Genomic DNA, 14,317 nt, shown 5'->3' with positions numbered 1-14,317 from the left:
GTTCATATTTTTGTTGACACCAAAAGAAGATTAAATAAATAAGTGTCAAACATAGAATCAATGATTGAAAAAAGACTCCCAGGTTCATATCCTTGATGACATCCAGGAACATCAGTCTACTAAATTTTTTATCTCTTATAAAATTTTAAAAGTTTCATATGGGCTGTGATTTGCGATTAATAAATGGTTTGTCTTCACCCGAAATAAGATTTAAATTGTGAAATAAACACTACACAAAAAAAAAAACTTCTTTACCCCAAAAGTCTTACGCAAAAGAATACGCATCAAAAAAGGATGCTTTAGACTTATCTACTCTAATATTCTTTTTTGGGAAAAAACAAATGTTAATCTATTTATAGTACTTTTAAATAAATTTCACATCAGTTATATAAAACATAAAGTAAATACTAAAATGATATAATGCAGTAAATTGTGTGTTTTTAATAAATACTTTAGTTCTATTATTTCTTTCCAATCAAAATATGATTCATTTTGTATAACGATTATTCTTTTATGATTTTGTAGTTATCTATAACGACATAAAAATGGTATAAAAAACCACGTCATCTGTCACACATTTTACGTATTTGCAACAATTTTGAAGTACAAGCTCCTAAAATTTTATATAAAACGATTTTCACTTAAGTAATATTCTATCAAAATATATAATTAAACTATTATTTTTTTCTACTTAATCTCAATTAAAACCTATTTCTCCACTATTTATAAACCCTCACACAAAAAGATATAATGGTATTTGAAAACTCAATTTCATTATCTTTTAATGGATTTCGAGTGATTTATGTATTTTATAATGTTATAATACATATAGCACTATAAAAATCTGACAACTGATTAAATCAGCAACAATACTAAGAATTCTGTCATCTTTAATTATATAATTGGAATTTGGTGTAGCCAACATAATCATACTTATACTCAACTTAACATAAAAGAAAATTTACACAAAAATGTATTTTTTTATAAAAATCGATACATCAAATCATTCGCATAGCACAGACCTCCCTTAGTTTTTTTTTTGGCAACAAACGGCTATTCTATTATTCAAGCTTGAGGTGGTCTGGGTAACCAGACCTGAATAGAACAACCAATAAAACAAAGAGATCTATGAAAATAATGAGCATTCTTAGCTAGCGAATCCGCAATTTCATTTTGCGTCTTAGGAAGTAGCTGATCTTGAAGTCCGAAAACACATCTGAAGAATTTGAATGACCTCCAGCTCAGTTGAGAATTTTGGCCAAGCTTGTGGGTTTGTTATCATTGCAATCAGGTCCTTGCAATCTGTCACAAATCTCTGACAGGTCGAATGCTGTAGCATGCTCTCCATTGCCCATTTTAGCGCTTCCAGATCCGAGTGTAATGCTTTCTCACGCCTCCTTAAGTTCCGTGTCCCCATAAGTTGGATCTTCCCCATGCTATCTTTCCAAACCCATCCAATTCCACTAAATTGATCCGTGGAGGTCCATGAACCATCCACCATACAAATATTACCCAAGCTTAAGGCATGTGTTTCTTCAACAGTATGTTCCTGTGGAGGAACAAGTATAGTATCCTTCGCATTGTACCAAGCTTGGCATTCACTCTCTGCATACATAACTAGTTCCAATGGGTCATTGTTTATACCTCTGAATAGCTTATCATTCCTAACCTTCCAAATATACCAGATTATCCAAGGATAAGAGTCTCTATCATTTCTGGCTTCATAATACTACTCTTCCTCCAAAAAGATAGTCCATATTGGCGTATATACTCGATATAGGGAATGTTTGAGAGCTTGACGGTGTTGATGATAATGCCCATGCTTGTAAAGCCGGTGGGCATTCGAAGATCGCATGAGTAACAGTTTCTTCTGGCTCTCCACATCTTGGACAATAGTTATCACATCACATATTGCGGCGTACCAGATTCTTTGTTACTGCTACATGTCCTGAAATTAATTGCCATATAAGATGACAAATCTTTTGTTGTGCATTCACTTTCCAAGCAAAGGCTTGAAATTTGGTTAAACTGGGCTGTAGAAACTTCTATTTCCTCGCCAGCTATCATCACATTTGTAGCAACCCAATATCTAGACTTGATTGTAGCTCCAGCAAAATATATCACGTCGATGAGTAGAGCTTATGGCCAAACTCTGAATCATTGGTATGTCCTCTTGATCTACATATTGTTCCAGTAGTCCACTCATTTGATTCAAAATTAATAAGACTGTTGACGGTCATCTTTGGATGTACTACTGGGGTCCGGGGGCGAGCCGGCCTTGCTAGCGTTGAGGGAATCCATGGATCCTGCCACACATTAATTTCATATACTGAATGCACTTTGTTTCTGATACCCAAAAAAGTAATAGCGTCCTCGCGGCTATAATACTCGTCGACACATAAGATGGGTATCCACTGTGCTAATTCGCAAAGGCGAACTCATGCGATAATATTTTCCCCGAAGAACTCTCGCCACTAATGTATCTGGAAATTGAATAAGACGGCAAAGCTGCTTCGCTAAAAGAGCTAGGTTGAATTCATGGATCATCTGGAAACCAATTCCTCCCTCCTCTCGAGCTGCGCACATTTTTTCCCATTAGCCCAATGAATTCTTCGTTTTGGTGGATTTGAGCTCCACCATAATTGTGCAATGGCACTTGCAAGGTTCTCACATATCTCCAAAGGAAGCAAGAAGCTGGACATGACATAAGTCGGAAGAGCTAGCAAGATAGATTTAACTAAAACTTCTTTTCCTTCCTTTGATAGCCATGTACCAGTCCAACCATTCACTCTGTGTAATATTTTTTCTTTTTAGAAAACAAATAGCTTACACTTGGATCCACTAATATCCTTTAGGATTCCTAAGTAGGAGCCCATTCCACCTTCGTTTTGTAAAAATAGATATGAGGCTAGAAACGTATTAATTGAAAATAAAATGGTATTAAAAGATTAAAAAGACTAAAAGAACGAGCGTCTAATTGATAAATTTTTCTAGAACTAAATCACCAGAAGTCCCTTATTTTAAAAGTACCAGAACCAATACAACCCTATATAAGGGGAATTCACCCCAATCAAACTCCACCGAAAAGGAATAACAGCTTGTGAAAACCTTAATAAAAAAGGCCGCCAACCAACCAAGATGACCACAAGCAACATATGATTGAGGTAAATTCTCTTAGATAGCGCTTTTAGCAATCAAGAAGATAGGGAGGTTTGCCTTTCTAGCGATCAACTCTAACTTCCAAAGACCAAGAGAACTCAACTACCCGATGATCCTTCGAGAGATCCATCTAAACGATGGCCAAGCAGGAGGCCTAATAACTGCACCCAACAGATCCAATGCTTCCACTGTGAATATAACCTTATTCTTTCGCAAGCTACACATGCTCTCAATAGCCTAAATCCACCCAGATGTGTTAGCATCGATCCCTGATTGGACATTAGGAAAGGATGATCAACTATGTAAAAGCACCATTCCATTCCAATCTCTCAGTATCCAAGCCACACCAGCAATGAGGGAGTTTCTACACCAATGGATTTCAATATCACATTTTAACTGTTCCTCTGCATTTGATAGGTGATTAGTATCTTCACACGGGTTTGCCACCATTTGAGCCTGAACCAATCTCTCCGATCATCAAACGCTTTGTTCACCATATCGATGGCTTCATAAATCTTTCCTTCAAAAATAAAGCCATTTCTGTTTTTCCAAATTCTCCAAAGAATCCACGGGAAGGCCTTGTAGTTTTCATGTTCCACTCTTCTACCTTCCCCCAGCTTTAGGAGATGATTGATGTTTTGGAAGATGGATTTCGGGTGACAGCCTCCACACTGTAGAGGGACATTAGCTTCAGCCCAGACACGTCTAGCAAGATGACAAGAGAACAAGATGTGATTAGCAGTGTCCGGTTCCTCCCCACACAATTGGGACCTCTCATCAACCTTCATTCCTCACAATACCCTCTGCCACACGAAGAGCATTGGAGAGGCATTTCCACAAGAAAACCCTTTAGCTTCAGAGGGATTTTAAGAAACCAACACTTTTCCTTCAACGGATTCAGCGATAGGAGGGCTTCTGCCTCAGTCCTAACCAATGATTTGGCCGAAGAAGACCCTAACCAGTACCCTGATTTGGCTGAATAAGCTCTGCTCTTGTTGTACTTCCAGACACTGAAATCCTCTGACTCTTGAGCAACCTTCATCTTTAAAATCAGTGATACATCTTCTGGGTAGAAGAGCTCATTCAGGACCTCGGTGTCCCACTCTCCTGTCTGGTGATTTAACAAGGAGGAGACACGCATGTCGATGTCATTAAGTTGGTTCTTCATCAGTGGAGCTCTCAATCGCACACCATCGTCTATCTAAGTTGAGGCCCAAACAAATGTTTTCGTGCCATTGCTAATCATTTTCTTTAGACCTTTGTCCAGTAGTTCCCAAAGAGGATACTCCTCCATCCAAAAGATGGTCTTTGCCCAATTCTAGCATCTTCAAACTCCTTCTCCTCATAGTACCTATTTTTTTGGAACTTGGCCATGAGGCAGCTAGGGTCATTCAAAAGTCTCCACGCTTGTTTGGCTAACAAGGCTTGGTTAAAGATATGGATATGGATATCCTTGAAACTCACACCTCCCAATCGCTTCGGTAGGCACATCTGTTCCCAATTGACGCAATGAATTTTCTTTCTTTCCTCCACTGAGCTCCACTAGAAAAAAGACATCGCACTATTTAAGTTATCATTGGTTGTTTTTGATAGTTTAAAGCAACTCATAGCATGGACGGCTTTGCCCATCGCAACACAGTTTATAAGAACTTCCTTTCTTCTTTGTGTTAGCATCCTTGAGAACCAACTCGAGAATTTCACTTTCATTCTCTCCTTGACAAATTTCAACATGTCCACTTTGGACCCGCTGAAGCACTTAGGTAGACCAAGATAAGAGCTTGCACCACACACATTGCTGATTTCCAGTCTAGAATGAATCACCATCTTGATGTCCTCCTCAACATTCTCTCCAAAAGTATGAATGAAATGGTTCTTTAGTGCGAAGAAAGAAAAATCACCAGAAGTCCCATGCGCAATTGACAAAAAATGAAAAGATAGCAAACCGGTAACGGTTAACCATGCGGTTTTGAATCGGTTTTTTCTAAATAGGACGAAAAGTTGTCACTTAACTTGGGCAGACACACCTCGATCTCATCGAATCTCCTCTTACATATCACTTCACAGCTCACACCAAACAAACCTACTCCCCTCTTTCCTCTCTCTCTAAGCTCTCTCAGGTATCTCTTCCTTTCTCTCTCTCTCTCTCTCTCTTTTTGGTTCTCTGTCTGTTTTGATGAGTTTCTTTGGGAAAAATGTAGATGCGTTTAGGGGTTTTTGAGGAGGTTTATAATATCTCTATCGATTGGGTCATCTCTGTCGTTAGGCTGGGAAAAATCTGAACTTGTTGGGTTTTTTTTTGGTATGACTGGTTCGTGTATGTGTTTCTCAGGATTCATTTGATTCTTTTAACTATGTGAAAAAATGTGAGATTTTGTTTTGTGTATAATGAATCAAATCATTTGAAAAATGCAGATGCGCTTTTCCGTTTTGTAGATTGAGATTTATCGAATGTTCGTTTCTCTTTACACTGTGTTGAATTCGAAAATAAAACATTAGAAATAAAGCTCATTTTTTTGCACATTTTTTTGGCACAGAAAACATTAGAAAGGTCGTGAGAATGGCGGCGACAGCAGCTTCAAGCTTGCAATTTGCTACAATAAGGCCAAGCATCTCTAGCAAAGTTGTTAAAGCAGGGACCTACATTGTCGGTGCCAATCCCAGGAACGCATCATGGGACAAACTTGCCTGCACTCGCCATCTATCGAAACACGGATGTTTGAGAAACAACAGTTCTCTTCCAACTTCTAAAAAGAGTTTTTCCTTTTCAACAAAGGCCATGTCTGAATCCAGCGAGAACAAGGCTTCTTCTGGACTTCCTATTGATTTGAGAGGTTGGCTTATCTTCCTTTACCAAGATTGCTGTTAGAGGGACGTGAGCTGTTTGAGTTAAATCAACTGTGTTCAATGGTTACAGGGAAAAGGGCTTTCATTGCTGGTATAGCTGATGATAATGGATATGGTTGGGCCATAGCCAAATCTCTTGCTGCTGCTGGTGCTGAAATATTGGTTGGGACATGGGTTCCTGTAAGTAAAGTCTTTTATCTTCTTTTAGTTTTTGTCATTGCTCATTATGTACTGACGACCTTTGAGTGGTCTACTAGGCACTTAACATTTTCGAGACGAGCCTGAGACGTGGAAAATTTGACCAGTCACGCGTGTAAGGACTTGTGAAGTCTCGTTTCTTTATCTGATCATGTATGTCTCTTATTATGGGACGTTAATTTTTCATCCATCTATCTATATTCAGGCTGCCTGACGGGTCATTGATGGAGATTAAAAAGGTTTATCCTTTGGATGCTGTGTTTGACAGTCCTGAAGATGTGCCTGAAGATGTAAGGAAATTTTAATTGTATAGCTTTCTCATCATATCCAAATTGCTTTCTCAACTGTATGATACATTTTTCAGGTGAAAGCGAATAAGCGATATGCTGGATCATCAAACTGGACAGTACAGGTATAGTCTTATAGATGAAAGAGATGTTTTATATTTTGAAATGTGTGATAACATCTAAAGCTAGAGAAGTGTGTGTGTTTTTGCTTGATGCTTGCGACTTTCTTAACTCATCTTTTTTTTTTCTTTGTTATTGATTAAATCAGGAAGCTGCTGAATGTGTTAGAAAAGATTTTGGAACCATTGACATTCTTGTCCACTCACTTGCAAATGGGCCCGAGGTAGAGAACTCATAGTGTTCTTATCTTAATACTGTTTACAAGAAGTGTATTGTCCTGATGATTGCACTTGAGATTTTAGGTTAGCAAACCTCTTCTGGAGACATCAAGAAAAGGCTACCTCGCTGCTATCTCTGCTTCGAGTTACTCTTTTGTTTCCCTCCTCAGGCATTTCCTGCCAATTATGAACCCAGGCATGTAACAAAACTTCACATGTGTCTTATTAATTATGTTTTCCTAATTTGTTTCTCTATAATAATAATAATAATAATAATTCAGGAGGTGCTTCTATATCTCTTACTTACATTGCTTCTGAAAGGATCATTCCTGGGTAAGTGTCATACTGGCTTTATCTTGTACACAGAGTTTTGTTCCTCAAAAGATTTATATGCATCTCTTTCTTTCTGTGCAGGTATGGTGGGGGTATGAGTTCTGCCAAAGCCGCACTAGAGAGTGATACACGGGTGCTTGCATTTGAAGCTGGAAGGAAACAAAAAATTAGGGTCAACACCATCTCTGCAGGTTATTCATCTATCACTCTTACGACCCTACTATCAAGGCTTTTTGATGATAAAAGACTACAACTGTTTTGGTTTTTAGGTCCTTTGGGAAGCCGAGCAGCGAAAGCAATTGGCTTCATAGACACCATGATTGAGTATTCATACAATAATGCGCCTGTTCAGAAAACATTGACCGCAGGTTCGTTTTCCTTGCTACAAATCATTGTAGTGTGCTTTAGATTTGTTTGTGTTTTCTTGATATCTTACGGTTTATGGAAAATGGAAACGATGCAGATGAAGTTGGGAATGCAGCAGCCTTCTTGGTATCTCCATTGGCCTCTGCCATAACCGGTGCAACCATCTATGTTGACAATGGCTTGAATTCAATGGGTGTTGCCATCGACAGTCCAGTTTTCAAAGACCTCAAATAGAGCCTTTTAAGTAACTGTAGTAACTCACTTTTTCTTGTGCTGCATTTTTTTCAACTGAGTGGATGCTGTTTTTCAAACTACTTTGTTTTCTAGAACAAAATAAAATATTTAAAACAATCAGAATAAATTCCAGTCAAATATTTATTGGATTTGAATTGGATTTGTTGTAAGAAAAAGGAAATCTTATCAACAATCTTGATCATTTTAATAATTCTGTTCTAAAACTCCAGTAGACCGATTATACTCTTATGTATGCGCTAGGTCGTGGTCATCCAATTAGTTTCCTACCATGTCCGAACTTTTCAAACATTTTACTATTTAACTTATCGTATTAGACATTTCACTAAAATTAATCTATAAAATCTAATAAAATATATTATAATAATTAAAATTGTATAAATTAGTTAATTTGGTCTAAGAATAAGTCCAAAAATATAAAAATCAAAGTTATACAATAATATTATATTTATAAAACTAAATTAAATTAAAAAATATCAAATAATCCAAAAACTAGGCTACAATTAATCTCCGTTTAATCTCTGATTTTCTAGTTACGCGTTAGATCCAACCTCACTGCTCGACTAGCACCTAACAAGTTCTTAACCTTGATTTTATAGAATTAGCAATAATTTTGAATGGAAAGAGAAAAATTAAGATGGTTGGACATCATAATTAGCGATCTCATCCCACTATATAAAAGGGACTAATTTTGGATGTTATAAAGGATGCCACATAGGCAAAATATTCTCAGACATTCATTCTGCCACGTCACTGGCAACCCAGACCAACAAATCGTAATTGCAGCCCAGCCCATTAACCGTTTTCGCTTACGAAATTGCTGTATCAGTCACTTTGCTGTTGGGCCAGATAAAAAAATAATAATAACAGGCGGTGAAAATGGGAATGGAACACGCATGGGAAGCAAAAGATCTGGCCGTTGAATATTATGGAAGGAGGCCTGTGTCCGTCCATCATGAGGTTCTCTGACCGAAATCATCACTCTTCCGTACAACTCACGTTAATTATTTACCCTCTTATTAAAAAAAAGTAATTTTCTTTTGCAAAAAAGAACATGGAGTAATAAACATCTTCAAAATAAATTATATGAACGTTTATGCACCTTCAAAAAGTATACGAGTTTTCTTAACATTCTCAAGCTTTATAAAGTTTGTTCCTCATATTTTATATATGTCGAATATTTAAGTCAGGAGAAAACATAATTTCTGGGAGAGTGAGAAAAGAAGAGTGCAAAGCGGAGTTTATATATTTCAGTATTTAATATTACATGTACTTAAAACATGTGTGGCTGTTGGGCCAGAAAAAAAAATATCTCCCAGCCCATCCCATAACCCGTTATCGCCGTATTGGTAAAACGACGACTTGAGCTTTGTGATCCTCTCAGCAACCCTAAACGCCGTCTTCCCCATTTCTCTTTTTCGCATGGCGATTCTCTTCGTCTCCCACAAATCTCCCCGCAAAACGCCTCCGATGAAAAGGCTTGAACTTCAATGTTCTCCCTTAAAGCCTCCATTCAAGATCCCTACGGCCCTTCCACATCCCCCCTTCGCCTTATATCTATCTTCCCATTTATACCCTTATCTCTCTTACCTCAGATCATACCTTCCAATCTTCTGCCTCAGATCGTTAGCTCTATACCCTAATCATGTCGAAAGAGATCGCAATCCGCACCGGCGTAGCTTCTCCTCCCCTTCTCTTCCGACAAGTTTCACCCGGACCCAGAGATTCCACCCTGCAGTTTCGGCTTCTTCATTTCTGGGATGCTCGCAAGAATGTCAAAGGAGGACCAGGGATCCTTTTTGGGATCGAGATGCTGATGATCGATACGGAGGTATGTCTTCATTTTTAATTAGATTGGCGTCCATTAGGTTGAGATGTTAGCGTATATTGGAAAACAAAAGCTTGATAGATTAAAATATAAACTTGATCGATTCGTTAAACACATGATTGATAAAAATAAAAACTTGATCTATTTTTGGGAAAATTTTTTATTGATTCGTTTGATGTTTCCGTATGTGGGAAAACAAAAACTTGGTTGTTAAGATAAAAAAGTTGATTGATTCGTAAGAAACTTGATTGATTAAAATTAAAAACTTGATCTCTTTTTGGAAAAAAACTTGATTGATTCGTTTTATGTTAGCGTATGTTGGTAAACAAAAACTGGAATGATTAAAATAACAACTTGATTGATACGTAAAAAACTTGATTGATTAAATAAAAACTTGATTTTTTTTTGTGAGAAAAAAAATGATTGATCCGTTTGAATTATATTACCGTATCTTCGATTCATTAGTGGGATTTGTTACTGTTGCTATAAACACTTATAATTTTAATCATTCTGAAAAACACTTGATTTAGCTTATCTTTGATTGGTTTTCCTCTTTCATTATTCACTTGAGAATTGTTTGATAGAGATCAGATTATTATAGAACATGGGTTCGTGTAATACCATACATGTAAAGTTTGTTTTTGTTTGCGCTTATAATAGTAATCACTCTGGAAAAAAATGATTGATTAGTTTGAATTGGAGATTTTCTTTGTTGCTTTAGACGCTTATAATCTTAATATTTCTGAAAAAAATACTATAAGTGTCATACACATAACAACTTATCTTTGAGTGGTTTTCCTCTTTTATTATTCACTTGGGAGTGAACGCTTTCAACTGACTTAATATGGTATCTATGTTCTGTAGGGTACTTTGGCTCAGGGGTTCATCGGTCAGAACCGTCGCAACCAGTACGAGAAGGAGCTCCATCGTGGGAGCATCTACACGCTGACAAACTACTATGCATCCAACAGAAAGGTGATGTACCATGTTGCTGATCAGAGGCTGGTAATTTGCATCTCACACGCTTCTGCCATGTCGAAGGATGAAGAAGACATTGATGACATTTTGAGAGAGCGCTTCAGGGTCCGGTCGTTTTCTGAATTTGAAGCGAACTGCGATCTCAGAGGCGATCTTCACGGTACGGTTGAAACCGTTTCTTAACATGTTTAACCATTCCTATCTATTAACTTTGTATTGCGTGTAACTGTTTTTTGTAGATGTTGTTGGCCACCTTAAGCTGGTTGATGGCCAGGCTCTCCATCAGCGTCCGGTTTTGTGCACTAATGATGACTCAGCTTCTCGGAAAGTGATGGTCCATTTGCAGCTTAAAGAGTAAGCTATTGTAGTTCTACCAATATAAAAATTTCATTTTCTAATTTATGCTTCTTACCTAAATTAAACATCAAATCTTTGTTAACTGCAGCGGTCCAGTGATGAACGTCTTTTTATGGGACGAGGCCGCTGAAAGTTTCCGCCTCAAGTTTGACGGAAGTGCAGCCACTCCAACTGTTCTATTGGTCACAACGGTCAATCCTAAGAGGCTCGGTGGTAATCTCTCACACTCAAAATACGAATTCCTCATCACTCACACTCAGTTAGTTAAACCTACCACTAACTGTTTCTATATTGACAGGGAAATTGTGCCTAAGTTCAATGTCCTCTTCAAAAGTTTTTTTTGATGAAGAGGTTGACCCCAGCAAGGAATACTTGGCATGGTTAGTTTTTTATTTTTTAAGAAACAATCTATAGCTTAGACTATTAAGCGTTTAACACCTTTGATGATCGCCTGACTTGAAATTCTTTGCAAGGTTGGCCACGAACCCTTCTGTAACTTCTTTGGTGAACCCTGTTGAGGTGGTCAAAGCTGAGACTCTCACAATAGGTGAGATTGCCACCTTCATCAAGCGTCAGCCTGCTCAGGTAATCCCATTCCGTTATTACAATCAAACACTTTTCTCAATGGAGTTGCTGACAACCCTTAGAATGTGATTACAGGTTGTCTACTTTGACTGCATTGCCACAATTGATGATGTCAAGCTTGGCACTGAGTGGTATTACATTGCTTGCAAGGTTTGCCAGACCAAGTTAAACCGTGGGCCTACGACGTTGCTTTGTCCAAAATGCGGGAATGAAAATGCTACTGCAGTAGCCAAGTAAGTTTCTCCTCTCAAATATGTTTTCAAGCGACAATGTGTATACTAATCATTTGGTTTTAACCAGCTATCGGGTGGAGCTGTCTGTCTATGATAATGATGAGCAGTGCACGTTCATCATTCTCGGTGATGCTGGGAAAGATCTCACAGGCAGGAAAGCAACAGAGTTGATCGATGCTTATGTTCAGGTAATGGTTATTTTGATTATAAATGAAAATTTCTATAATCTTCACACTTATGTTAATCATAGCGTCTGAATTATTTATCAATAACAATTTCCTTGACAGCAACCGTAATACTGTCAATTTATATACGTATGGTCATATTTTGAATGTCAATTATGAGTCAAATAGTATCTACTGAATTTATTGAGAATTAAATTTAATATATTCTGCCATTAAGTCAAATGAATGACGACATTAAACATATTATATGCAAAATAACATCAACAATTGTATTCTCAAAAACACAAGTCCATCGCCCCTTTGCAGAAATTCACGCCACCAAGCAAGAGGAATAAACGCCACCAATCAACTTTTAAAACATTTTCGTTACCACTTCCTACGTCAATTAAATAGTCACACACAAATACTATTTTCTCATACGAATATTGAATTCGTCAAAAAAATTTATTATTCATACTTACTGTTGTTTTTTAAAAAAAAATGATCACCGCTTCCAACATCTCCCCATTATTAAAAAAAACGCTACACTTATCCCTTTTAGAAACTTCAAAACACACAATTTTAATTGATCTGACTTTTATTAAACATGTAATCCGCGCAAAGCGCGGACCCGACTCTAGTTTATATAAAAAAGATTACTTTCGATGCTTCTGAACCTATCCACATTAGTAATTTAATTATACCAAGCAAACACAGGTACAATGCCATGTCATTATTGATGTGACCACAACCGAAGATGGAGAAGTGGAAGAAGAAGACGACGCTAATGTTGAAGAAGATATAATTCAGGAACCGAACCGGAGGACTTCAACGAGAACCAACATTCCAAACCAAAGTATTTTTAATTAAGTTGCAATTATTTATTTTCTATTTTGTTGTTTAAGTGCAAGATAAGAGAGAATTGGTCTTCCTTGAGTTGAGGAAACCACCTCTCCACATTTTCCATTTTCGTTGTAGAAGGAGTGGAGACTCCGTAAGTGTTTTCTTCTTCGCTATTTAAACTAATGAAATAATCCAGAAAAGGTAGACTTATAACTACCACCAAATTACTTCTGTTCTTTTCTATTATGCTTTGACTGGGACCAACATTTGGTATTAGAGCACTCAAGTGTTCAACAAATTCATTCCAATCTTGTTGCCGTGACTTGAAGGGTTATTAGAGTCATGGCAAGCAACAAAGAAAGATTGTCGGACCTGGAAACATGCCTCGGCATGTTGCAAGATGAGATAGTGCAGATCAATGAGGTGATTTGTGGCTTGGAACAATCCTTTCGTCAGATGCTGGCAGAGGCTGTGGCGGGTCTGCAAGAAGGAGGCTCCACTGCGCCGAAACAAGTCGACGTACGGAGGAAAACAACCATCAGGGATCCGTGCAACGGGAGATTACCAATCCAATGACGCAGGCCATGATCCCACGACATGTCAAGCTCCAGTTTCTTAAATTCACTTAAGGAGATCCTACTGCTTGGATCAGTAAACTGAAACAATACTTCGCTTACCAAAACATTCCACCATACCAGCGTGTGAGCTTTGCCTCGTACTATTTGGAAGACGAGGCAAACGAGTGGTGGCAGGCTACTGCAAAGGCTCTCGAAGAAGAAGCCACTCTGATTACTTGGGAAGTATTTGAAGAGGAGCCCTGGGCACGTTTTGGACAAACAACAGCTGAGGACTTTGACGAAGCTCTCTCAAAGATCCAGCAGACAGGGTCTCTGCGTGATTATCAACGTGAGTTCGAGAAGCTCCAAAACAAAGTCACAGGTTGGACTCAAAAGGCCCTCATTGGTACATACATAGGAGGTTTTAAGGATACAATTTTAGACAGCATCTGAATGTTCCAACCCAAGACCTTGAAGGCAACAATTGAGTTAGCTCGGATGAGGGATGAACAGCTACAGCGTAACCGGACGATAACCCTTCAACAATCGCAATAACCGACCACCACCCGGAAGTGCAAAAACAGAGAGCCAGTCACAGTCACAACGAGCAACGCCGAACATGACTCCAAAAAGATTGAGTTGGGATGAGATGAAACGAAAGAGATGTGTCGGCCTTTGTTTCAGCTGCGACGAGCGCTACACACCAGACCATCGGTGTCAAAAGTCACAACTCTTACTCATTGAAGGCTTGGAGGAAGAAGATGATGACTCTGAGCAACGACATGATACCGAAGAAGCGGAAATTACGCTACAAGCTCTTACGAGATCGGATTCTCCCAAAATGATCCATACTATTGCGGAGACTCACTGCCAGAAGCTTATCACCTTGATCGATAGTGGCGCAACCCATAACTTCATCAATGAAAAAACTGCTCACCTCCTGAACCTGCAACTAACACCGACAAAACCATTCAAAGTGCGTGTTGCCGACGGAT

General features: G+C 38.2%; 2 protein-coding genes across 2 annotated transcripts; both read left to right on the top strand.

Moving 5' to 3' along the window:
- The first annotated feature begins 5,097 nt into the window (after positions 1–5,097).
- LOC106301323 (enoyl-[acyl-carrier-protein] reductase [NADH], chloroplastic) lies at positions 5,098–7,914 on the top strand. The gene is made up of 12 exons (XM_013737689.1): positions 5,098–5,276; positions 5,694–5,990; positions 6,074–6,183; positions 6,261–6,316; positions 6,407–6,491; positions 6,566–6,613; positions 6,757–6,831; positions 6,911–7,022; positions 7,108–7,159; positions 7,241–7,350; positions 7,429–7,527; positions 7,623–7,914. Exons 2-12 carry the CDS (start codon positions 5,717–5,719, stop codon positions 7,757–7,759), a joined length of 1,158 nt encoding a protein of 385 aa, XP_013593143.1. The 5' UTR covers positions 5,098–5,276; positions 5,694–5,716; the 3' UTR covers positions 7,760–7,914.
- Positions 7,915–9,186: 1,272 nt separating this feature from the next.
- LOC106302537 lies at positions 9,187–11,972 on the top strand. The gene is made up of 5 exons (XM_013739028.1): positions 9,187–9,608; positions 10,470–10,743; positions 10,823–10,937; positions 11,029–11,189; positions 11,902–11,972. Exons 1-5 carry the CDS (start codon positions 9,423–9,425, stop codon positions 11,970–11,972), a joined length of 807 nt encoding a protein of 268 aa, XP_013594482.1. The 5' UTR covers positions 9,187–9,422.
- The last annotated feature ends 2,345 nt before the right edge of the window (positions 11,973–14,317 follow it).

This window comes from Brassica oleracea, chromosome C7 (genome assembly GCF_000695525.1).
Source record: "Brassica oleracea var. oleracea cultivar TO1000 chromosome C7, BOL, whole genome shotgun sequence".
Lineage (NCBI taxonomy): Eukaryota > Viridiplantae > Streptophyta > Magnoliopsida > Brassicales > Brassicaceae > Brassica > Brassica oleracea.
This window is presented reverse-complemented; position numbering and strand designations above follow the sequence as displayed.

Coding starts and splice junctions, on each gene's coding strand:
- LOC106301323 (XM_013737689.1), top strand. CDS start 5,717: ATGGCGGCGACAGCAGCTTCAAGCTTGCAATTTGCTACAATAAGGCCA. Junction 6,832..6,910: donor CACTTGCAAATGGGCCCGAG/GTAGAGAACTCA, acceptor TTGAGATTTTAG/GTTAGCAAACCTCTTCTGGA. Junction 7,160..7,240: donor TCTGAAAGGATCATTCCTGG/GTAAGTGTCATA, acceptor CTTTCTGTGCAG/GTATGGTGGGGGTATGAGTT.
- LOC106302537 (XM_013739028.1), top strand. CDS start 9,423: ATGTCGAAAGAGATCGCAATCCGCACCGGCGTAGCTTCTCCTCCCCTT. Junction 10,744..10,822: donor TCTCAGAGGCGATCTTCACG/GTACGGTTGAAA, acceptor TGTTTTTTGTAG/ATGTTGTTGGCCACCTTAAG. Junction 11,190..11,901: donor AAAATACGAATTCCTCATCA/CTCACACTCAGT, acceptor GCTGGGAAAGAT/CTCACAGGCAGGAAAGCAAC.